At 33.2% G+C, this 27,666-nt stretch overlaps 1 protein-coding gene across 15 annotated transcripts in view; it reads left to right on the top strand.

Annotated features, from left to right (window-relative positions):
• Positions 1-27,666, top strand: part of LOC145260561 (protein Daple-like) — a 322,031-nt gene that overhangs the window by 262,544 nt on the left and 31,821 nt on the right. For 13 of the 15 annotated variants that reach the window (XR_013864328.1, XR_013864325.1, XR_013864323.1 and 10 more), the window contains one exon: positions 3,289-3,357. The exons of the other annotated variants lie outside the window; for them this stretch is intronic. Coding sequence is in view for 6 of the 13 variants with exons in the window: in XM_080118814.1 (XP_079974940.1) it covers positions 3,289-3,357 (69 nt within the window). In the remaining 7 variants the exon portion in view is untranslated. The remainder of the gene's footprint in view (positions 1-3,288; positions 3,358-27,666) is intronic. 15 annotated transcript variants of the gene reach the window in all.

Here is a 27,666-nt window from a genome sequence, read left to right as displayed (position 1 = left end):
TAATAATGAATAACATAAATGAACGGTAGGTTTTTGCTTTTTATTTATTATTGGATGTTTCTACATTTTACAATTTCATTTTACAGTTATTTTGTAGCGTTATTTTTATTTTATAGGCAACGCTCGGTTTTATCCGGCTGTTGACATCATGCGCCGGACAAAGTTGAGCAAATGCTGAGTTACTTCTGGTTCGTTAAATGCAAAAGTACCTAGAAATATACAAAATTTGAACATATTCATCCATGAATATGCTAGTTCTAAAAAATTGAACATCAAAAGTTTTCCTAAATGATGAAACCAAGATTTCTTTTTGAAACCAAGATTAATTAAGTCTCTTCGGCAGCACTAATACAAGGTCCACTGCTAATATATATTATTCCAGGTTAAAGGTACCCAAAAGCAAAAAAAAAAACAATCAATTTAACAAAATTTAACTTGTGTGATGATCATCATTATTAGACTGAAACAGTAGTATAATTTGTATATGTAAAATTAAATAAAAGCATACATGCACGAGTGCATATATAGTGCATGTGCACACAGAAGACATACACACAAGCATATAGAAGCATGCATGCATGCACATATAATTCATAACTCTTCCAGATAATCTTTCAAAAGTTTTTTTTTTTTTTTGTTTTTTTTCATCCAATCAACAAATTTAACTTGGAGTTTTCTTTGGACTAATAATTTAGTAAATCTATTTCTTCTTTAAAAATATACTTAAATTCATTAAATCCAAATTTTTATTTGTATTCATTCTTTATTATATAAATCAAACATCTAAATATGCTTAAAAAATGTCTTCATCTATTACATAAGAATTGACCAAACATGTTTATAATTATTGTATTTTGCAATAATTACAGAAATGAGGAAAGCCATCTGAGATCAATATCTAGATTGTTAACAATATTTAATGTAGTTTTTCTGGTCTTAAGATTCATTATTATACCAAATTTTATGAAACACCGTCCAGAACCTTTGCTGACTAACCAATCGACAGAGTGGAATGAAAACAGGACGTTTTCTTTGGAAGAGGAAATTAGTCTCCATTCAAACAAGTAAGCAAAAACAATTATATAGATTTATAAAAAAACAAAACATTTAAAACTTCTAAATTTTTATAATAAATTATAATATCCAGTCAGACTGACATTATCTTTTTGGTTGTTTCAATCTTGCAGAGAACCATTTAATCTGCAACCATATTTCTTTTATTATCCACAACTTTAATAAAAAAAATTCAATGTTATCATGGACATTAATGTAAACATTAAACAAACTGTGTTTGTTATAACAACCTTTACTTAATCAATTCTCTTTGAAGTATATTTTTAAATATATCCACTATCATTCTTGATTTCTGATAATTGCTTCTCTTATATCAAATCTTAATTCTTCATCAATTTTTTTTTATTTTTCCTACTAATAAAAAATACAATTTCTTACTGCACTTTTTTTTTTAACATTTTTATTTCATAAAAACTGGCTTATTTTAATGATTATTTTTGGTGCTACTGCTCAAATATGGGATCACTTTGCTTCTTAAGGCATTGCTCCTTCCTTTGCATAAACATGGTAAAGTATGACACATTTGTAAAAACATATTTTAGTAAAAGTGTCAGGTTGTTTATTCAAGCACAAACTTGATCCACTTGAGAAATGTATGAGGCCAGCTATGTGTTAAATGAGCACTTTTTTTACAACAGATTCTTTTGTGCTGGTCTTAAAGTTAAAATAACTTCAGATTTTAATAATGAAAACATACAGCTTATAAATCCTTCTGGGAAAGAGAAGTGGCAATCTAGGTGTGTCAAATTTGAATCCAGTTTCACAGAAACACATCAAAACCCACACCTGACCTTGTGTCTGACTAAGACAGGAAGTAGAAATAATGTATTTTTTTATATATATTTTATGAATATATCTTTACATATATCTGTGCTAGCTAAAAGTATCCTGGTGGAAAGTATAACTGATTTTTCTTGTCTCTATTTTTATTTAGAATTGGTCTTTTGACAAATATGTTGAATATTCAGCTAAATACAGTTTGTAATAGTGGTTAATAATAATATATCAACAAACATTGAATTTTTTTCTTTTTATTGATGGAGCTTAAGTTCTCATCTGATGCATAATATTCTGTGCTCACAAAACAAAAATATTACTTGATGTTTCCTTTTAGATTAGTTTTAATAATTAATCCAAACACTTGTGGCAGATGTACTTGAAAAGATGTACTAGTCCATACCGTTTCGGATTTTGAATGTCTGGCAATGTTAGATGTTTTTTCAGTTCATGTTAAGCTCCTTATTATTCTCCCTTTGATTGTTTCTTCTTTTCACAGATTGCAAACCTCATATACTGCATTACAGGAATGGCAGCCTAATTATCAAACTAGCTTTCACACATGGATTGGTTTCAGTGAAGTGTGGAAAACATGATCCATGCTCTCTCCACAAGACAATTAGCAGTACAGGTGCACAATATATGACTGACCTCCTCGGTCACTGATATATCAGTCATCATCCATATATAGTCATTCACTTATGGAGAATGTCACAAGTGTCCTTCATTGCATGTGTTCTGTTTTCTTTTTCATGAGAATGCTTGCGAATTGCCAGTAGCATGATCCAAAATGTAATATTTTCCAACTTTTTTTTTATTTTAAAGCAATTGGTAGAATTTTTTTTGTTTTGTTTTAATTTTTTGAATTAAAAAAAATGAATTTAAAATTTTAAAATACAGTTATTTTGTGATGTTTCTTTCATCTTCTCTTTAAACATTAAATTGAGAAATATCAAACCTCAATAAAAAAGAGATATGGCATATTTTTGATTTTCCAAAAAATTTTTGTCTTCAAAAATGGAATCATAAAATGAAAACATAAAATCAATTTCTGATTTGCAATCCTTGTGTAAACCTAATGAAATCCGCCAATATTTAAAAAAATATATATATAATAATTACAAGGTTTCATAGTATTGAGGTAAAATGATAAATCTTCCAAGAATTATGTTTTAAAACCCCACTAAAGCACTCCAATACATATAGGCGTGCATGTTAGGGGTTGAAGCATTAGGTTAAAACCAGGCACTGATATCACTTCAGTATGTATGGAACATAGTTCTTTTATCTTTTAGTTCCATTGATGTAACCTGCACGTTTTTATTTTTCGTTTCCAGATATTTATTTCTCTTCATCCTTGATTTTATTTTAAAATTTAAAATGAAAAAAAAAAAAAAACTTTTCCAATGTTGTGTTTGTACTGTTTTCTATCTTCAGGCGCCCGATCGAGTGAGGACCTTTCAAACTATGAGCCTAACTCTAAGGACAATGCCTGCCATTTGGGAGGTATGCTTTAATAATGTTTCTAGAGTGTGTGTACAGATTAAAACTCTAAAATAAAAAGATTACACATAATAATTCACCTTTATTATCTACTAGCGGGGTACTCGGCATTGCCCGGGTGTTGAGAGGTGTGTATGCTATTGGGGGCTAAATCAAAACAAAAGAACAAGCGAAATAATCACCCTGTATAAATATTATATATAAAAAAAAGTTAAAACTTTAAAAAAATCAAGAAAAAAAAAACTAACGTAAGGCGAACGAACGATGTTATAATTTCTTAAAAGCGGAAAAACAACAACAAAAAAAGAAAACAAATGTGATGGAAAAAAACAGAAAAACGAATGTTAAAACCGCTTTAAAAAATCTGAAGAAAAAAAAAAAAAAAGAAAACAAATGTGAAAAATGGCTTAAATAACTCTGTTTCAATATTAAAACTTAAAAAATCGAAAAAAGAAAAAAGACATCTCACATCACGATTTGAACTTACAACCTAAATCTAAAGATAATGACGCTGCTCTCTAATCAAGTGAGCTAAGAGAACGTTGACGAAATTGGGTCGTTTTATTTTTTAATATTTAAACTAAATCATGTTCCGACGTCATTTGCGCATGTGTAGAAGCCATCTTGTCATGAGAGGGCGTTTTTTTGCTACCCCCTCCCTGTACAAAAATGGCTAGTTTAGGAATTAATGTTTTAGGCCAATTTTTCGATATTTGTTGGATGAAGATTCGAGCTGGAAAATGATACCTATTTGGCGAAAATCCATGTCATGTCGAAAGTTTTTGCGAAACACATTTTCGCTTTTATATATATAGATTATGCTCTTTTTACTATCATTGTTTTTACTTAAAACAGGAATAAAAATGCTTAATAAATGCTTCAAGTAAAAAGATGGCATTTTCGTATAATATATTGAAGAAATGTAGCAGTTTTTGGACTATTCATCAAATTATACTATTATATGCCTAAAAAGGAAAGTATTATTACTATGAGTACTTGGACGATTAATTTTTCTCTTTCCTATTAAATTTAAACAATTTTATCAATGCTAAGTGACTCATCAGATATCTTTGACATATTAACACAATAACAACCAATTTAACTTAGCATTTGCTAAGTGTCTGTCTGCTATTATGGCTTTTTGCCTATTTTTGCTTTATTAAATGAAATTAGAAAGTACAATTTCCATTTCTTAACTAAATATAATTAAACAACTAGATAAGAATAAAAGAAAGTGCAAAGTACAAATTCCAATTTGTAAGTGAATAAACTATAAGCTGAAGTCCTAAGTCTTCATGCTGCAATGATTACCTCTGCTCTGCACCTGCTGCTGCTCTACTTCCTCTTCTATTCTAGCTGCCTGCCTCCTCTGCTCTCATAGTCTTATCACTATTTAAAGTTAAATACTCTTAATTTGTGATGTAGAAACATTAGAGTTTCTTCATTCTCAGGACACAGTCTGTTCCTTGTAGGTTCATACACATTACCACCTGTACTAAAGAGCCTCTCACTTTTCATGGATGAATGTGATACACTTAAATATTTTAAAGCCAGCAGTGCTAAGGTCTCCTATGTCTTCTTCCACCACTGAAGAAATGGATCATCACCTCTTGTGAGTAGTTGTAAAACTATGTAATAGTCAAGTTCTTTTGTGCACTTATAAATAAGAGATTTACTCCTTTTGAGGTTAGATCATGATTCTGGTATTTCTATTGTACTTGAAGTTGCAGTCTCCAGGTTTAACAACTTCCAGCTGCTCTAAGCTTGAATAGGTTTATTTGAAGCTAATTCATCAAACAAGTTTGAAAAGAAATAGTTTTACTTTCACTCTGATTTTCTTGACCCTCAGCAGAGCTTGAAAAAGTGTATCCTGATTCTGCTCCATTATCATTAGGCAAAAATAGATGTAGAATTCTTAATGGTGTTTTCTATGTCATTTTTATTTTAATTTAAATTTGAATCTTGCATCTAGAGACTAAACACGTTTTTATTATTTAAATAGGATGAAAGTCTTCTTTCCATTGATTCAAGGAATTGTTCAACAGGAGTAAGGATTCCACTAAAGTCAGAAATATGAGAATTAGATTTGATAGGAATAAGCTCAGGGCTCAAATTGTAGGTATTATTATTGAGATGGTTGAAGTTCTGTTTTTTTGCGTTTTTGGTGATTTCTTCAAATAGATTCAATAACTGGACAATTTTTTTAAACAAGTCCCCATTGGTAAGTTGTTAAGGTAGGAATCTTAACAACACATTACGAGAGCTTTTTGTTGAAATTCCAGTGTGATCTTGAATGAGTTTGTTTTTGTAAATTAAGCTGATTCCGTGTTTAGTTAATTTGCTAATTGCTAATGGAGAGTCATTTAAATTTTTTTTTTTTTTACATAGGCGTCACCACTTATCAAGCCCGATATGCCACTCAAGGATAAGGGTTAAAGAGTGTAGAGTAGTCAAAAGGACAATATAGTAATCGATAGTAATGGAAGTTCGGTAAATTTGTTAACTTAAGTGGAACAGCTCATCAGAAACTTGTTCACGTTGGACTTGAAGACAACCATATTATAGACAGCTGGAAAGTAGGAAAACAATTCCACAGGCGTGCAGTTCTAAGAAAGAAGCTTTGGTCATGGAATCTATGTTTAGGTTTAGGCACAGATAAAGAGTGTGGAAAATTATTGATAATGTTTTCAGCTAGTCTAGTGTTTCTTGTGAAAGTTTGGCGAGGGGGGACCATAGATTGAAGCTCAGTCGAACACTTTCCATGAAAATAACGATAAAGCAGAGACAAACTCGCAACATCTCTTCTGTGATATATAGGTTGCAGCGAAGAAAAAAGGTCACAAAGTCTATTTTGAACCCTATCAAGGCAGGACAAGTCTTTTCTAGCAGCTCCTGCCCATATGTGGCAACAGTATTCCATCCTTGGACGTATCTGGCTCTTATATAGATAGAGAATTGCATCAGCAGTGAGATATCTACTGGATCGATAGAAGGATCCGACCATTTTTCCAGTGGCCTTGGCAACAGATTTGATGTACGTATTCCATTTAAGATCAGGAGTAAAGGTCAAGCCCAGAAGCCTGTCAAAACTTGAGGCCTCCCCAAGACGAGAGCCATTCATTTTAATTGATGCCAGATGGGGATCAGAACGTTGATGATGCTTGGTTTAAGATGCATTAAAAGTAACCAGCCACTCCTTTCCCCATTGTAAAACGTGATCAAGATCAGAGGAGAGAGAATCGGAGAGAACTTGGTCGTTTACTGTTTTAGATGTGCTACCATGGTAGTGTCGTCAGCAAAAATGTCTACGAATTTTGTTAAGGATGTGATTTGGAAGATCATTAATGTAGATCAGGAAAAAAGTTGGGCCCAGGATGGACCCCTGAGGGACTCCAGCATTTATACTGTGAGCTTCAGAGAGAAATGATTTAATAATTGAGAAGACATTTCCAGCTATACCATAGCTAGAGATCTTGTGAAGTAAACCTTTATGCCATACCCTATCAAAGGCCTTTGATATGTCAAGAGCAATTGCCCTAGAAAGGTTGCCTCTGTCGAGAGATTTGCTAATCCTATGAGATATAACTGTAAGCACATCTGTTGTAGATCTATCAGAACGGAAACCATATTGTGTGTTACTAAGAAGGTTATTTTTGCTGAGATGGTTGATTACTTCTCTATTTAACACAGATTCTAGCAACTTACTCATGATGCACAGGAGACTTATTGGCATGTACTGAGAGGGGGATGAACGATCACCTGAATTCTTAAATACAGGGCATACTGATGAGATTTTCCAGGGTGATGGGAAACAATTCTCCTTAAGACAACGTTTAAACATTTTTGTAAGTATGGGTGCTAGTTCTGGTTGAAGTTTTTTGAGTACTATAATTGGAATACCGTCAGGGCCGGTTGCTTTACTGGAATCAAGGTTTTTGATTAGCTTGGCAACATCACATACAGATATTTGTATATCACATAGTGTGTTTTCTGATACAGGAGGAAATATTGGGGGTTGGCGGCCTTGGTCGCAAAGAGTAGAATTGGCTGCAAAGTTCTTGGCAAAGACTTTCGCTTTGTCTGATGCTGACAAGATTAACTCAGGTCCATTGATGATAGTTGGGATAGAGCACACGCTTCTGTTCATGATTCTGTTTGCTATTTGCCAAAACTGGTGGGAACCAAGACGCTGCTCAGCTACTTTGGACTTGACGGACTGAGCATACAACTCTCTTGCGTTCTTTATTACTTTCTTACAATGGTTGCTGGCAGTCCTGAAAGCGGCTTTAGTTTCCATACATCTATTACGTTGGAAGCAATGGAAAAAGTGATTTCTGTGCACAATAGCAGCAGCACATTCTGGAGTGAGAGATTATATTTCTGTTAGTTGTAATGATTTTCTTAACAGCCTGTTGGGAAAATGAGTCGTTTATTGAGAGTTGCAATGTATGAAGCATGATAGTCACATTAGCAAACATATTTGTCCTAATTCGCACAAGACTAAGAAAACTTTATTGGAGATTTTATATTTGTTCAGAACATTTTGTAATTCTTCACTTATTCTTGCACCTGTGTGTACCAGAGAATAAAGTAACTCTAAGCACTGCTCTGCACTGTTCAAAGTATTTTGTCAAACTCAGAAAGGAAGCATTCTTTGTAGTTAAAGAAATGCTGCTTATTTCATCAAGAGACAATTGAATTTTTGTTTTTATTTTTGTAAATATATCTGAAATTATTTTTTCACTAAACTACTTTTTAAATGAAATACTATAATTTGGATGAAGTTCTACAATAAACCATAATAAATATAATGTCAGATTTTACAGAATATGGTTGAATATCGGCAGCAATCATTTCTCCTATCAAATATTGGATCACTTGTGACGTGTGCTCATTAATATCCCAAATTTTCTTTTTTACAAAGGAGTCACCACTTATCAAGGCCCAGAAGCCACTCGAAGAATGTGTACATTAGTCAGTAGGAAAATGTAGTAATCATTAGTTTCCATTACTAATGATTGCTACATTTTCCTATTGACTCATGTACATTCATTAGTAAATTGGATTACTTTAAGGGATGGTTCATCAAGACTTGAAGATGACCATATTGTAGTCAACTGAAAGCAGGAAAACGGAACAGTTCCACAGGCGTGTAGTTCTAAGAAAGAAAGTTAATTGAATCTACATTTAGGTTGAGGCACAGATAAAGAGAAGGAAAAATTATTGATGGTAGTTTCAGATAGACAAGTATTTTTCTTGGAAGTCAGGCTAGGGGAGACGATAGATTAGCACTCAGATGAGTACTTGCCATGAAAATAACAATAAAGCAGAGAGAGGCTCGCAACATGGGAAAGAAGTTGCAAAGAAAAAAAAAAGGGCATCCTTCACTAGGCTACAAAGTCCATTTTGAACTCTGTCAAGGCAGGATAAGCACTTCTAGCAGCTTATCCTGCCCAGATGTGGCAACAGTACTCCATCGTTGGACATACTTGGCTCTTATACAGGTAGAGAATTGCATCACCAGTGATCTTTCTACCGCTCCGGTAGATAGATATCTACCGGAGTGGTAGAAAGATCCCACCATTTTTCCAGCAGCCTTGGCAATGGATTGATGTGCGTGTTCCAAGTCAAATCAGTACTAAAGTTCAGACCTAGAAGCTCATCAAAACATGGAGCCTCTCTAAGACGAAAGCCATTCATTTCAATTGATTCCAGACGGGGAACAGAGCATTGATGATGTAAAGATAGAAGCTTGGTTTTAGATGCATTAAAATTAACCAGCCACCTTTTTCCCCATTGCACCACATGCTCAAAATCAGAGGGAGAGAATTGGAGAGAACTTGGTCATTTACAGCCTTTGAAGTGTTGGCATAGATGGTACTGTTGTCAGCATAAATGTCTACAAATGATCTTAAAATGTGATTTGGAGGATCATTGATGATCAGGAAAGAGTTGGGCTCAGCATGGACCCCTGAGGGACTCTGGCATTAATACTGTGAGCTTCTGATTTCTGCCCATGAACCACTACTCTTATGAACCTATCAGAGAGAAATGATTTAATAATTGAGAAAACATTTCCAGCTATACTGTAGCTGGAGATCTATTGAAGTAAACCTTTATTCCATACCCTATCAAAAGCTTTTGATATATCAAGAGCAATTGCTCTGGAAAAAAAGCCTCCATAGTGATTCGCTAATCCTGTGAGATATAAGTATTAGCACATCTGCTGTAGATCTAGCAGAATGGAAACCATATTGCGTGTTACTTCGGTGGTTGACTACTTTTCTAATTAACACATATTCCAACATCTTACTCATGATGCACAGGAGACTGATTTCTCTATATTGATAGGGAGATGGTCAATCACCTGAATTTTTAAATATGGGCCATACTGATGCGGTTTTCCAGGGTGTTGGGAAGCAATTCTCCTTAAGATAATGCTTAAATAGCTTTGTAAGTATGGGAGCTAGTTCTGGTTGAAGCTTTTTGAGCACTATAATAGGAATGCCGTCAGGGCCAGTTGCTTTAGTGGAATCAAGGTTTTTCGACTAACTTGGTAACATCATGCTCAGATGTATGTTGCGTAGCATGTTTTCAGACACAGGAGGAAATGGGGGGGGGCTGATCGCATGGGGCAGAATTAGCTGCAAAGAGTTGACAAGATTATCTTGGGTCCATTGATGATGGTTGGGATAGAGCATACGTCTATTCAGGACCCTATTTACTATTTGCCAGCTACTTTGGACTTGACGGACTGAGCATACAACTCTCTTGCATACTTTGTTACACTTTTACAGTGGTTGCTGGCAGTCTTTAAGGCGGCTTTAGTCTCACTACATCTATTACAGTGGAAGTAATGGAAATAGTCAGTTCTGTGCGCAATGGCAGCAGCACATTCTGGAGAGAACCAATATTGATGTAAGTGACAGTAACTATGGACCTCCAGTGTTTCACTGGAGGTCCATAGTTGCTGTCACTTGTTGCTGAAATGTCATTGTTTTCTTTTCTTATTTCCTGACCTTTGCTTTTTCTGGATGAACTTTTCTAAGATGGTTTAACATATTAGAAAATTATTAGTTGTTGCAAAAGGTTTTTGCTGTTTTGCCACCTCTTGATCTGACTTAGAGATTTTTCTTAGTCTTGGGATTGACATCAAAATACTCAGCAGAAACTGGTTACCATAATGGTTGATAGTTGTTAATATTTAATTAATTTTTTATATATTTAAATTATGACTGATATCTAATTAGTAATGCATATTTTGAGATAAATTATTTAAACCAGAAAAATAAGAAAAATATATGTAATGGTAGCACGGGTTAAAAATGAAGAACAGGAGGATGACTGATGGAGGATACTTTATTTTCAGTTTGCATTTGATCGCAATTCCTCAACGCGAAAACTGAAAGATGGAATAATTTTCTTTAGCAGTGATTTAAAGTACAAAATAACGTTATTTCAATAGGAAGCGAAAGAAGAGACTTTTCCATATGTTTACCTTTATTTGGCTCAAATTCAGTTGAGTCACAAAAGGCTACGTGTTAGCAGCATGCCCTGCCTGTTATTTAAAAATACTTTGTAGAGTGTGCATTTTCACTAGCAAGCAAAAAGGAGAGTTAACTTGTCTTTATTTACAATATAATTAACTTAATATTAGTATCATTTATGACAACAAAATTGGCTGATAAATCAACATTAGAAAACATGCTAATCAACTGACTAATCAGTAATCGGACGATTATCAAAGGAAAATTAATCGGTAATCAGCCAATTTGCTTAATAGTGCATCCTTAATTATTATATTCAAAGAAAGCAGAGAATACAAGTATTTCATGAAGAAAAATAATTTGGATTTTGAAAAGGTGTTAATGACAGGTGCAAAAAGTATCTTTACTTTTTACAACTATCATCATCATAAAATTAACAATGAAATTATCTTGTTGGGGTTGCTAATGTTTCATCTTTATTGATCAAAAGACATCTTCAGGATGATTTGATTGTATTTATTTTTCCCACTTATCCTCAATATATATATATATATATATATATATATATATATATTGTATATATTTGTTATTTTGATAGTTGCTCTATCGACTAGTATATGCATGATGAAGGCTGAAATGCTGTGGAAGCTGAAATAGTAAAATAATTGAAGAATACTTTTTTTGGCTATATGAACCACTCGATTTATAATAGAACACTGCAAGATGAGTTTTAAATTGATAACTCTAACCTCTCCTTTCAGCTTTTCAACTACCATGAGGGGAGGTAACTTATTTTAATTATTCCATTTTTCAGATTTCATTAACAAATTTTGATTTTTCTCATCATTTTTACTGAATTAGAAAAAGATTTTCTTTTTTTGATGCCGTGTAGTACATCTTCACCTTAACTTTTCACTTTCTCTTTTCTTTACATACATTCTAAACTGGACAATTCTTTGCCCAGGTTTGTTTGGAAAATAACGATTATATTATGCCAGCTGAAATAGCCGAGTTTCTATATCCAATATAAATATGTATATCTTAATAGCCTTGCCATTACCTACTTCACAAACTAATAAATACTGTTTTCATTTTATTACTACTTTTGAGATTTGAACCAACAGGATAGACTCTAGGAGAACCTAATGCTGCCAACTGTCTTTCCATCAACCTCTCTTTCATAATGTTGTGTGTAGACATTTTTCACAGCTCAACTCATTTGACAATGCTTATCAGTTTAACACAAACAAACATCTTCTATAGGACAGTCATGATGATTCACTTTGATTCCTATGTGTAGCAGTACCCATTCTCAATATGGTTTCATAAATATTGAACTTGATCTTTGGACCCTTTTTAATAAGTTCAAGAGTGTTGGGCACTAAAATAGTTAAAAACTCTCCAAACAGTTTACTTTTTAGAGTAAAATCACCAAAAATTGATCAAAAGTTGCTTCAATTTTTTGAGTTTTTTGCAGTTTGAATTTAATTAAAATTGGAAGTAAAAAATTTGGATCACTTTATTAAAAAAAAAAAAATGCTTCTATGGATGCAGTTCTGATTATTCTAGTAATGTTGTAGTGTTTGTGGTTTTTATTGAAGCAAGATGGCATTTTTCTTTGAAAATGTATAATTATAAAAATTAAAAAATAATGAAAGAAGAAAAATGATATAGAATTCAGGGTTAGAGTACACTTATTCATTCCCAGACTGTGATGAGCGTGCACGGTAGCACACAAAAATTGTGTGCCAGTGTATGAGTTGGGCCTACCTGTGGCGAAAAGCGAACTTGGGACCTTTCAATTTCAAAGTTTATTAATGAGCTACATCATCCTACCCTCAGCGACGATTGAGTTTTGCCCAACAGCTATAAAAAAGAAGCCCATTAGTCATTTGGGAGCTTGAAAAAGATTGCTCTGTGTTACTGCATTGTGTCGTGACATGTCAATTTGACTGTATTGTTCAGGATCATGTCTTGTCAATCAACAGTGTTGTTCAGGATCATGTCATATTGATCGACGGTGTTTGGGATTGTGTCATGTCCATCAACAGTGTTGTTCGGGATCGAGTTGTGTTGAGTCAACAGTGTTGTGCCAAATCGTCAGAAGTGTTAAGGATTGTGTGGTCGAACTTGTTCAAGATCATGCTGCCATGTGTAATCCATATATATAAAAGCGAAAATGTATGTATGTTTGTGTGTCTGCTAAAAACTTTTGACAGACACGACAAAAGTTTACAAACTTCATATCATATCGAAGCCCCATCCTTTGCTCTAAAAATATCGAAAAATTGGCGAAAAACGTTAATTTTTTCACCCTGAAATCGACAATTTTCAACAGGGAGGGGTCAACAAAAACAGTCTTCTCGTGACGACGAGTGGTTCTATGTATGCACCAGATGACGTCATGACCTGATTTACTTTAAATAGTTGAAAAACTGAAAAAAATTTCATGTACGTCACATTAGGTCAGTTGATTAGTGCGTTGGTTCATTATCTTTTGGGTTCGAATCGTGGTGTGAGATGTCTTTTCTTTTTTTTTTTTTTTTTTTTTTTTTTCGATTTTTTAAATTTAAATATTAAACCAGTGTTATTTAAGCCTTTTTTTATGTAACGTTCGTTTTTCTGTTTTTTTTTTTTTTTTTTTACTTCGCTTATCCACCCTTGACCACACACCCAAAAACACCCGGGTACCCACATATTTTTTAAATTTTAATATCGAAACAGGCTTATTTAAGCCATTTTTGACGTTTTCGTTTTTCTGTTTTCATCATTCATTTGCCTTACAGTAGTTTTTTTTTCGATGTTTTGATTACCCCCCCCCCCTCCCGCTTAATTAAAATGTTTTCTTTTTCTTACTTCGCTTATAACAATGCTTACGTCGTCGTAACGCTCGACGACTTCCGGGCACACACCTGTCAATTTGGTTCTTACTTAAATAAATTCAAACATCTTTCACTAACTCATTCTGGCCGGCTGATTTTATTTTCAAACTTCGCCTCAGGGCTTCGCCGCTAGTCTATATGTATAAAAGCAAAAATGTATGTATGTTTGCGTGTCTGCTAAAAACTTTCGACAGACACGACAAAAATTCACAAACTCTGTATCATATTGAAGCTCCATCCTTCGCACGAAAAATATTGAAAAATTGGCCAAGAAGTTAATTTTTTCACCCCAAAATCGACAATTTTCAATAGGGGTGTCAACAAAAATGGTCCTCTCATAACGACGACTGGTTCTACGCATTCGTCAGATGACGTCATGACCTGATTTAGCTTAAATACTTGAAGAACTGACTAAATTTCATGTACGTCGCGTTAGCTCAGTTGGTTAGCGTGTTATTTCATTATATAAACGTTTTGGGTTCGGATCATGGTGTGAGATGTCTTTTTTTTTCTTTTTGATTTTTTAAATTTAATTATTGAACCAGTGTTATTTAAGCCATTTTTCACGTAACGTTCGTTTTTGTTTTTTTCTTTTTACTTCGCTTATTCTTAGGTTTTAATTAGCACCCCCCACCCCCGACCGTACAAACACACACCCAAAAACATCCGGGTACCCACCGATTTTTTAAATCTTAATATCGAAACAGGCTTATTTAAGCCATTTTTCACATGTTCTTTTTTGTTTTTAGTTTTAACATTCGTTTTTCTGTTTTCTTTTTTGTTTTTTCAATTTTTACATTTAACATCATTCATTTGCCTTACGTTAGTTTTTTTTTGTGTTTTTTGTTTACTTCGCTTTAATTTACCTGACTTTTACAAGCTATTTCCGAGATATTTTTTGATTGCCGCGTAGCAGGGAAAACAGAAACTAGCTTCCAGCGCAAAACTAGGTCAAACATCACGCAACTTGATGTTGTCGCACCTGCTAATTTTGGTTTATAAACGTCAACTTAAAACACTTATCAATTCATCTGTTCCCGTGGTCGAGATGGTTAGGTCGCAGGGTTTTTTTCCATTTCCTTTCCACCTCCGCGGGGTTCAAGCTTACTCTTCTAAAACTTTTTTCTTTTACACCTCCAAACACCCGGCTAAGGTTTTTTAACAGGGTTGTTTTAATCTAACCCCCCCCCCCAACACACATCTCCAAACACCCGGGTAACGCTAGGTACCCCCGCTAGTCTATATATATAAAAGCGAAAATGTATGTATGTATGTATGTGTGTTTCTGTGGCCACTAAAAACTTTCAACAACAAAAATTAACAAACTTGGTATCATATTGAAGCTCAATCCTTCGCCCGAACAATAATGAAAAATTGGCCAAAAACGTTAATTTTTTCACCCTGAAATCAACAATTTTCTAGAGGAGGGGGGGTCAATAAAAACCGTCCTCTCATGACGACGACCAGTTCTACGCATGCGTCAGATGACGTCATGACCTGATTTAGTTGAAGAACTGACTGAATTTCATGTATGTTGTGTTAGTTCAGTTGGTTAGAGCGTTGGTTCATTATCTAAACGTTTTGGGTTCAAATCGTGGTATGTCTTTTTTTTTTCTTTTTTTTTTAAATTTAAATATTGAACCAGTGTTATTTAATCTATTTTTCACGTAACGTTCGTTTTTCTGTTTTTTTTTTTTTGTTCTTTTTTTACTTCGCTTATTCTTAGGTTTTCATTAACACCCCTGACCGACCACAAACACCCAAAAACACCCGGGTACCCACATATTTTTTAAATTTTAATATTGAAACAGGCTTATTTAAGCCATTTTTCACATGTTTTTTTTAACGTTCGTTTTTCTGTTTTCTTTTTTGTTTTTGTTTTTGTTTTCTCGATTTTTACATTTAACATCGTTCGTTTGCCTTACGTTAGTTTTGTTGTGTTTTTTTTTTTTTCAATGTTTTAGGTTAGATTTGTCAGAATTAAAATGTAACAAATTCAATTATGGCTTTTATTTTTAAAGGATTATTGTGAAAATAAACATGAATTTATATGGATCAGCATCATTACTGAATCCAGTCTGTTCATGCTTAGTTCTGGTTGGTTTTAGAATCCAACAGTTATAAAGGCACTATGTTTTAGTTGCCAACATCCATAGTGAAAGTGATGTTATAAAATTGACAGGATTTAAACTTAGCAGGTCATCCAGGACATCAGTCCGCCTCAGTATGCTTCATGGCTGCTACCTATTAGTTTAAACTTATGTAAATTATTTTTAAAATGTTGCAAAAACCAACAGTAATGCATTTAAATGCATAAATATATATATATATATATTGTTACTAGCGGAGGGGGGGAGGTTGGTTACCCGATCGTAAAATAATTGGATAGCATCAGTGAAACCAAAAGCAAAATTTTGTAAGTAATAAAATTTTTTTAAAAATTAACCCATGCTGGGCGCAAACTCGTATACAACTTAAGTTAGTAAGCAAACGTATTATCAATGGCCCAGGAGGACACGGATGTTATAATGTCGCAAATTTAGCTTTTAAAAATGGAAGAACATAACAATGGTTCGCGTATGCATCATTTGCAAACCAGATTGAAAGCAAGATTTTTATCTGACCCGAAACAATTGAAGATATTTTCCAATTTTTTTATATTTTTTGTCCTAGGGATTGTTCTTTCTAATGATACCATTTTCATACCTGTGTGATGCAGATAAGTTTTTAGCGGACATACGAACACATATACACACACATGTTTGCTCTTTATATAATAGACTGGGGGAAGGGCACCCAGCATTGCCCGGTTGTAAAATATGGTTAAATATGATTTTTTTTTTTTTTTTTTTTTTTAAATGGGACTTGAGTACTATCTTATTGTGTTATTAAAAGAAAAAAAAATACTGCGTGGTGGGTACGCATAAGAAAGATAAGAATTTTAAAAGAAAAAATGCCTTATGGTGGACATGAACTTGCTAAACTTAAGTTCATAAGCGAACACTATGGATTGGACAAGACATCACACACGTTATCGCGTTGCAAATTTAGTTTTTTAAAATGAAACAACAAATTGACTGTTTGCACATGCACGATTAACAAACAGCGTCGAAACAAGACCGTCTTAAAAGACAAGATGGCCGGTGGGCAAAAATAATTTAATCTGCTGACGTCATCACGGATAGTCCTTACCGGTAGTCACCGGTAGGCACTCGTAACGTCTTGGAGTTGGTGTAATATTTCTTTTTTTATTAAAATGCCTTCACGGTGCATCGTTCCAAATTGCTGAGGAAATTATCGTAAAGGACCAAAAAGTGACAGTATTTTCATTTCCGAAAGATAAAGAATTATAATACAGTAAAAAAAAAAAAAAGATTTTACACCATCTCCATTCAGCAAAGTAAGTTTTAACGTGCTTCCCCCCCCCCCTGTATTTAACACGATGTAACTATAATTTAATTCAATATTATCATCCTAAATTTTTTACCATTCAAAAGAAGAAGCTTCAAATAAATTGCTAATATTAAAAAAAAATTTTTTTACAGCATACAAAACTAATGAAAATGCGAGACAATATCGATTCTTTAAAACACGTGTTTTAAAAATCTAGCAAAAATTAATTTTCCTGAAATTTTTCAATATTTAAAAATAAATTATGCCGGCTGATAAAATTTAAAAACTTTTTTTTAAAGCTAGAAAGATAAAATTTAAAAATACTTATATATATATATATATATATATATGAAACTAAACTAAAAAAAAAAAAAAAAACGCGCGTTCACTCGTGGTCTTTTCATTTCATTAACGTAATTGGGTTTGTATTACTGTACACATAGATTCGAAAAAGTTGTCAAAAAACAAATATATAACAAATAAATGTTATCAAAGGCAAGATAAGTTACTTTTCTACCAAATATTTTTCGTGTTTTTATTCAATGTAACATGTTTATTCAGCTCGAAAAACATAGTGTTTACCGATGTATTCGAAAATTCAAGATGGCGTCTGATTCTCTCGTTAACACGGTAAGTTTGGGATAAGGTGTTATATATAAAAAACTATACAACATACTATTAAAAACCCGCCGAATATATGTCAACCTATGTCACGGTAACATATATTGAGCAAGTTTTTAACAGTATTTTATCCGGTTTTGTATTTATAACACCTTTTCCCAAACTTACCGTGTTAAAGAGAGAATCAGACGCCATCTGGAATTTTCGAATACATCGGTAAACACTGTGTGGTTTTCGATCTGAATAAACATGTTACATTGAATAAAAACACGAAAAATATATCCAGTTTGGTAGAAAAGTAACGGGTTTGTATTACTGTACACATAGATTCGAAAAAGTTGTCAAAAAACAAATATATAACAAATAAATGTTATCAAAGGCAAGATAAGTTACTTTTCGACCAAACTGGATATATTTTTCGTGTTTTTATTCAATGTAACATGTTTATTCAGCTCGAAAATCATACAGTGTTTACCGATGTATTGGAACATTCAAGATGGCGTCTGATTCTAAGTGTGGGAAAAGATGTTATAAATAAAAAACCGGATAAAATACTGTTAAAAACTCGCTCAATATATGTTACCGTGACATAGGTTCACATATATTCGGCGGGTTTTTAATAGTATTTTGAATAGTTTTTTATTTATAACACCTTTTTCCAAACTTACGGTGTTAAAGAGGGTGTGAGACGCCATCTTGAATTTTCGAATACATCGGTAAACACTGTATGTTTTTCGAGCTGAATAAACATGTTACATTGAATAAAAACACAAAAAATATATCGAGTTTGGCAGAAAAGTAACTTATCTTGCCTTTGATAACATTTATTTGTTATATATTTGTTTTTTGACAACTTTTTCGAATCTATGTGTACAGTAATACAAACCCACGTATTTTAACAAACTGAAAATATGGATATAAAAAAATGATTTTGCATGTTATTTTTGTTATGTGGTGAAATAATCTTAAATAACAAACATGATTTTTTCTTTAGGTTAATTATTTTTTACTGTGCAATATTTCATGAATTTATTAAAAATATTGTTTTTGATTTTGAAAAAATATTGTGGTTCATTTTGATTAAAAAAATATTCATTTTGATTAAAAAATATTCATTTTGATTTAAAAAAAAGTTTAATTTTAATATTTGTTTATTGTCTTAACTCATATCAAATGTTTTTCTTGTGTTCTGCTTCAAATATTCATAATCTTACATGCATAATTTTCATTTAATTATATTAAATAAACTTCAAGTTTATTTCAAATCAAATCGTGTTCCTTCACTTTTTAAAATGTAATTTATAAGTAATTAAAGAACGCATTCTAATCTTTAAAATCTATAATACAACGAAATATTCAATTGCTAATATACTTAAACAAATAACTTGTTTTTTTTTTTATTATTTTTTTATTATTAATATTAGATGAGTTTCAGTATAAATCATCGTGTTCTTTATTTCTTTATTTTAATCCAATTTTGAAGTTTTGTAACGCTGTCTGTAAAAATTTCTGTTCATTATTGACAGTCTAAGAGTTCCACATATCTTGCTTGTTAGGACCTCGGCGATGACGTCATTTTTTCAGCTGGCCGGCCATCTTTATAACGAAGGCCACGGTCGAAACCACTATTTTTATCTGTCGCCCCTCCTCTTCAAATGCTGGTGCTACCAGATCAGGCTGCCTATTGGCTTCCTGAGATGAAACGCACCTACATCGATTTCTGTTTTTGTTTTGTATTCTCTTTTGTAAAACTTAATTATGTTCTACAAAAACAAAATAAAAACAACAGCCCCCCCTCCCCTTCCCCCCTCCTTTTTTCCTTCTCTACTTCCCGGTTGACCCTGTCGGCAGGGCATTAGAATACGCCGACTGCCCCCCTGCAGAGGGTAAAAGTCCCTCAACGGGGCTACCTGTTGGCCGTGGGTGGCAACCCGTGATGCCTAGGAAAAGGATCCTGGTGGCTGAGCAACAAATGCCTAGGGAAAATAAAGGTACCTGTAGCAACACTCTACTTTGGCCTTGTACTAGGCTAGACGGGCGGTTGGAGAGGCCCGATCCAACCAATCGGCTAGTCATGTCAAGCCCTAACACTTACACTGAAAATGTCAATTATAACATCTAAATAAAATTTAAAAAAAAAAAAACTTAATCCAAAGATAATACATTTCATTACTACAAACATAGACAAACCAGTTAAGTGTTAGAAGGCGATGGCAAGGGCCAATCAATTGATGAGACAAAAACCACACAACTGCTCCCTAACGAACGTTTCTATCAAACTGGGAAAGAAGAAACTAAAGGAGGAAACAGGAAATGATGGAACAAACTCAATCAATTGAGTATATCTCTTTTGTATCCCTGGGATGAAAGGGCGAATGGGTTTCCCCCCTAACATCTCCCAATTTCGGGCTCCGAGGAGGGTGGGGAGCAAGAGAGATGAAAATCTAAACAAACTTCTATGGATATAATAAACCCAAACAAAAAACCCAGAAATCAAAAAAATACTACAAAATCGAAAAGAACCCACTCTGACGTAACCAGCTCAGACAGTGAACAAGAATATAACTATGAAATAATTGATAAAGAAAAATATCCAAGATTCATAGTAATCGAAACCTTGGAAGGAAAAAAGATCAGCGATCTATCTCCATTCCTAATTGAAAAAATTCTGTCTCAAAACAGCAACCCAAAAACAGCAAAAAAAATGAAAAATGGCAATCTACTTGTCACAGTCGACAACTATAAAGACGCAAAAAACATCTTAGAGATGGAAAAATTCCATATCTATAAATGCAAAAGTTATGCTCACGAAAGACTAAACACATTAAAAGGTGTTATAGAAAGCCATGAATTAAGCTTGGCTACAGCAGAAGAAATAGAAAATGCCCTAAGAAAACAGGGAGTAATCGATCACGTCCGAATAAACATAAAAAGGAATGGTCAAACCATACCTACAAAAACCTACGTACTAACTTTCAATACACCAAAAATTCCCAAAGAAATAAAAATCGGATACACAATAGAAAAAGTAGAACAATATATACCAGCCCCTCTGAGATGTTATAAGTGTCATAAATATGGACATAGCAGAGAAGCATGCAAAGGACAGAAAATATGTGGAAAATGTGGCTTAAAAGAACCTAACCACACTGAAAGTGAATGCCCAAACGAAACAAAATGCCCAAATTGCCAAGAAAAACACCCAGCATACTCTAAAATATGCAAAATGTACACAAAAGAAAAAGAAATAGCCGAAATAAAATACAAACAAAATGTGCCCTTTCCTGAAGCAAGGAAAATAGCAAGCTCTCGAGAAAAAATAAACACTTACGCAGACATTACAAAAACTCAGTCAAATGATCTAAAACAAGTCCCAAAGAACAAAAAAGAACCCGAACAACAAAAACCACAAATAAACCGTGAAAGATCCAAATCACGTACAAGGACAAAAGCAGAAGATAAAAACACAATATCTGGAAAGATGGAAACAGAACGGGAAAACACAAATCCTCTTTCCAAAAACCAAAGTAAACAAAAAACAGAGACAATATTAATCGAAAATGAAAACAAATTTGAATTGATTGAAATCGAGTCACAGGAAAAAATCTAGCTCCAAAAACAGACCTGATCAGGAAGAGAAAATGGAGACTGAGGAACCAAGCAGTTCAAGTAAACACAAAACAAAAACCACTCAAAACACAACAAACCAATAGAATAATAGATATAAAAACCTAAACAAAAACCAAACAGAAAAAAAAAGAGGAAAAAATTAATAAATAAACGAACTTATGGAAATGAATAAAAACATCATACAGTGGAACTGCAGAGGCATAAAACCAAACTACGAAGAAATCAAACATATAATAGCACAATATGACCCCAGCATAATCGGCCTACAGGAAACTCTTCTAAAAGAAACGGACACCATCAACTTTAAAGGATACCACATCTACAATCAAACAAACAGATCACAAGCAGATAATCGACCCACAGGTGGCACTTCAATTATAATAAAAAAACAGATACCACATATAAAATTACAACTCCAAACAAGCCTTCAAACAATAGCAATTAAAGTTACACTTCACCGACCAATAACCATTTGTTCAATATACATTCCACCTAAACATAAACTAAACAAAACCGAAATTGAAGATCTCATAACACAACTCCCCATACCTTTTATATTAATGGGGGACTTCAACGCCCATAACAAAATGTGGGGAAGTGAGAATATTAATCAAAATGGGAAAACCATTGAATCATTACTGGAATCACCCGAAGTAACTATATTTAATGACAAAACACACACATACCTTCACCCAGGCACAGGAACGACATCAGCTATCGACCTAACACTATGCTCCCCCACAATATTTATGGACTTCCAATGGGAGGTACATAACGACCAGTGTGGCAGCGATCACTTCCCAATTTTTCTCAAAACCCAAGAACCTACAACAGAAGAATCAAAACCAAAATGGCAAATTAATAAAGCTAACTGGACTGAATTTAGCAAACTTTGCACAAATCTAATTAATCAAGAAATAGTTAACAAACCAGATCCTATGTTAGCTTTCACCAATACACTAAACGAAATAGCAACCAAGACAATCCCAAAATCTTCCACCAAACCACACCCAAAACGCCATGGTTCACAATAGAATGTAAGCAAGCAATAACCAACAGGAAAAAAATGCTAAAACACTTCAAACAACATCCTACAAAACCCAACCTTCAAAAATACCTACAAGCACGAGCAAAAGCACGCTATATTATAAAAAAAGAAAAAAAGAAACCTGGCAAAACTATATTTCCAAATTGAACAACAACACGCCATCAAAAAAAACATGGGAAATAATAAGAAAAATAACTGGAAAAAAACTTGGAACACCAATAAATAATATAAATACACCAAATGGTAGACAAACTATAGACAAAAAAGAAATAGCAAACATAATCGCAAATGAATTCAGCCAAAACTCGTCATCCAACCACTACTCCCCCAAATTCCAAAAATACAAAAACAACGCAGAAAAAGAAAAACTCAATTTCACATCCAATAACAAAGAATACTATAACACCTCTTTCACTATAACAGAACTAAAAAATGCAATTCATAAAAGTAAAGATACAGCTACTGGTCCAGACGACATCCACTATCAATTTCTAAAACACATGCCAGACACATCTCTCAACATTCTCTTACAGATAATTAACAAAATATGGTGGACTAACAATTTTCCAAAACACTGGCTCGACTCCAATATCATCCCAATTCCTAAAGCAGGAAAAGATCACTCCAACCCTACCAATTATCGTCCTATCACCTTAACAAGCTGTATATGCAAAACAACAGAAAGGATGGTCAATACAAGACTAATGTGGCATTTAGAAAAATATAACCTCATTTCTACATACCAAAGCGGATTTAGACAAAATCAAGGTACTAATGACCAACTTATTCGGCTAGAAACATATATTCGTAACGGTCTAATAAGAAACCACCACGTGGTCTCAATCTTTTTTGATATCGAAAAGGCGTATGACACCACGTGGAGATATGGAATCTTGAAAGATATTCATAATATGGGAATCAGAGGAAACCTAGCAAAATTTATCCAAGAATTCCTATTTCACAGAACATTTAAAGTATGCTTAGGAAATACAACATCAGATCAACACACACAAGAAACAGGGGTACCACAGGGTAGCGTACTATCTGCCACCCTTTTTCTAATTAAAATCAACAGTATAATGGAAAATGTTAACATGGGATTCGAAAAAACACTATTTGTTGATGACTTTTCAATAACTTACTCATCACCAAATATGCCAACTATTGAAAGACAAATGCAACATTGCCTTAACAAAATAAACCTTTGGGTTAACCAAAATGGATTTAAAATGTCCAAAAGCAAAACCACATGTATCCACTTTTGTAGGAAACGAAAATACCACCTTGACCCACAGCTCAAACTAGATGGACAACCAATACCAGTAGTACAACACACCAAATTTCTAGGGATCATTTTAGACAACAAACTAAACTTCAAGGAGCACATTAACAAATTAAAACAAAAATGCTTAAAAGCAATAAATATCTTAAAAATAGTATCAAAACTAGATTGGGGAGCAGATCAAGCTACAATGCTCAAAATATATCGCTCACATATCAGATCCAAACTGGATTATGGTTGTGCCATATACAGCTCTACTTACAAATCCTACAAAAACAAACTACTAACAATACAGAATCAAAGTTTAAGACTCAGCCTGGGAGCCTACCGAACTTCTCCAATGGAAAGCCTTCATGTAGAAGCCCAAGAACTACCCCTGCACTTAAGATGGAAAAAACTAGCATTACAATACGCAACAAAACTACAAACCAACCCCGAAAACCCAACATACAAAACTACCTTCAACTTACAATGTACAAACTCTTATTCAAGGAAACCAAAAAGTATACCCTCCTTTGGACACAGAATTAAAGAAATAATACATCAAATCAATGAAAACCCCGACAATATAATTACTCAGAAAACAAACGACAGACCCCCATGGACATTACACAAACCAGAAACCGACATAACACTTACTACTTACAAGAAAAACATTACAAATAATATAACAAACAGAAGCAACTTTGGAGAACTAAGAGAAAAATATGCAGAATACATAGAAATATACACCGATGGGTCTAAAACTATAAACGGAACAAGTGCAGCATGCACAGACGGACAAAATCAATATCAAAATAGACTGCCCAACGAGGCTTCAATATATACAGCCGAACTGCAGGCCATCAAAATAGCTCTCAAACACATCAAAGACATCAACGAACAAAAAGCCATAATATATACAGACTCACTATCCTGTATCATGGCCCTTGAAGTAAAATCTAAACATCCTTTTATCACAGAAATTATACAAGAATACAATGAAATAACCGAAAAAAACAATAAAAAAATTATAATAGCCTGGATACCAAGTCATGTCGCCATTCCAGGAAATGAAAAAGCAGACAAACTGGCTAAAGAAGCCACAAACCACCAAATGGAAAAAATTAAAATACCACACACAGACCTAAAAAGAAAAAATCAACGAATATATAGAAAACATGTGGCAAGAGGAATGGAACAAATGCACTGCAAACAAATTGCATGAACACCAACCAATAATTAAAAACGAAAAACAAAAAATTTTTAAAGGAAGAAGAGAAGAAATTGTACTAAACCGAATAAGAATCGGACATACAAAATTAACTCATTCCTACCTAATCAAAGCGGAGGAAACACCAAATTGCACACTCTGCAATCAACAACTAACAATTAAACATCTACTGACAGAATGTAGAAAACACAAACACACTCAGAAGAAATATTTTAAAACAACAAACATTAGAAAAGTGTTCCAGGAAGTGGAACCCCAACAAATCATAAACTATTTAAAAGAAACAAATGTATTCAAACTCCTATAAAGCAAACAAGTAAAATTCAGTTTAGAAAAACAAATCTCTTACAACTAAAACAATTTTTCAGAAAACCTAAAACATCTTGCTTCAAAAGATAAACTTTTTCAAGAAACTTAAAAAAATTTTACAAGAAACTGAAAATCTATTATACCAACAAAACTTTTTTGGCATTAAATGACTCTTAGAGGTTGAAATGCCGTTAAACAAATACACTCACTCACTCACTCCTCTTCAAATGAAATATTTCTACATAAAATAATTGACTAATTTTTCAATATTATTGTCCCAGAGATCGCTTTTCTAACGCTATCAGGTTAATGCCGGTTCGATACGAATGACAAGTTTTTAGCAGATATACAACCATACAAATAACTGAGGTTTATCTATAAATATAAAAGCGAAAATGTATGTATGTATGTGTGTTCGCTTTTTTCAGAGAAGCGGTCGGTTGCTTCACAACTTTTTAAAACTTTTTATATCACATATAAATCATAATATCTCAGTTAATAATGAAGCTCGCCTGTCTATTTAATTTGCTCGATTTCGGGAAGATAAATATTCAACATTTGTCACTCACCGCATGTGGGTTAGTCTTTTTCCTATAACATCTTGGGAAAATACTATCCCGCAATCAAGCTTGACCTCATTAACTCATTAAAACGGGCACCTGCCAAATCCAAGTAATTAAATAAATTCAACCGTGTTTCCATTAGCATCTCGCGATGGGGCAATGGTTAACGTCGCACTTTTTTTTTCCCCACACTTTAATTTACAACTTTGCCTCAACGGTTCGGGTTCAATCCTCATACTTACCTACCAAAACACTTTTTTTTTTTTTTTTTTTTTTTTTCCCCCCCGAGTTTTCACACCTCCAAACACCTGGGCAACGCCGGGTACCCCTCGCTAGTATAATAAAAGATGAAAGTGAATCTTTGTTATAATAATGAAGAAGAACGGTTTGTAACAATTATATAAAAAAGAATAAAATAAACAGAAAGGTCCCTTAAGGTTTGATATATTAAACCTGCAGAAGGAAAAGGTGAAAGCTGTCCAAGACTCATAAATTGTAAAGTAGGCAAAGGAAAACAGAAAAGCAAACAAAATTTTGAAACAAACTTTATAAACTAAAGGGAAAAAATCAGAGAGCAAAACAACTTATGGCTACAGGAAAATTTGTCAGTATTTAAATATGCCAAAGGAAGATGTATAAATAGAAAAAAAATAAAATAAAAAGATGTTTGTCAGTATGTGTAAAAGAGAAGGAAAGAAAAAGAAGGTAAAGTCACAGTTCCTTTCTTTTTATGCATGTGGAGTTTTAACTATTTTTTCTTCGATCTCGGTTACGCCTCCTTTTATTCGATTTGTTGTGTTCGAAATTTCTCTGATTTTTGCCATCCAATGTTGCAGCAAATTACATACATAATCTAATTTTGGGATGATGTGACACATATATATATATGTATATATATATATATATATATATATATATATATATATATACACACATTTTTTATTATTTATTCAAAGGTAAACAGTTACATTTGGTCACTACAAACTGCCATCTGTTTTAGTCAATGAGACTTCATCAAGCAACCCTGAACCATTCAACACTATAGAAAAAAAGAAAAAAACAGAGCTCTTCCAAAAAAAAAAAAAAAAGATTACAAAAGTTGTGAACTCTCTAAAAACGGGATAAAAATGGAGAAATTGTATTTCAACCTTTCACAGCTGGATTTATAGACAGAATAAATTTGAAATTAATAAAGTGGGGTGTATTTTACCAGAAGAGTAGGTTGTGTTAGTGGGTGGGGGGGAGTTAAACTAATTTTTGCATGTCGAAAAAAGGGATTACAAATGTATTCATTGACCCAACAAATCACATGTCAGAAAAAGTTGAAGGGTTAAGGAGGGAAAGAGAGTTTAATAAAGCAAGAAATAAAGAAAAGTGAAATATAGTTCATAACAAATTGAATATGGTGGAAAGCGGGAGATAAAAAAAAAAGGAAAAAACAAAAACTGGAGCCCTATCTCTATGATGAAGAAAGAGTAAAACGCTAAGCGTTTATAGACTCATACATACATATTCACAACGACACATATCTATATACATACATATACATTCTGCACAAAATCTTTAATAAAAATACTGTCAAATTTAGCTATAGTTGTAATGATAATTTAGAAAGAATAATCAAAATATTGAATGGTCTTAATAAAAATACACCTAAATAACTAAATCATGCAATTGTACGAGAAAGTCTGAATGCCCCCTTAAAGGAAACTGCCTAGTAACCTCAGTTGTTTACAAAGGTACCATTTCTACAAAAGAAAACCCAGATAACAAAAAATATTATATTGGCATGGCAAGTAACATATTCAAGGAAAGAAACAGGACAAATGCTTCCTTGAAAATCCAAACTATACAGACAGAACATCACTATCTAAATACTTTAAT

This window comes from Euprymna scolopes, chromosome 36 (assembly GCF_053919585.1).
Source record: "Euprymna scolopes isolate OS-2025 chromosome 36, ASM5391958v1, whole genome shotgun sequence".
NCBI lineage: Eukaryota > Metazoa > Mollusca > Cephalopoda > Sepiida > Sepiolidae > Euprymna > Euprymna scolopes.
The sequence above is the reverse complement of the archived record's forward strand: the minus strand, read 5'-3'. Positions and strand labels throughout refer to the sequence as shown.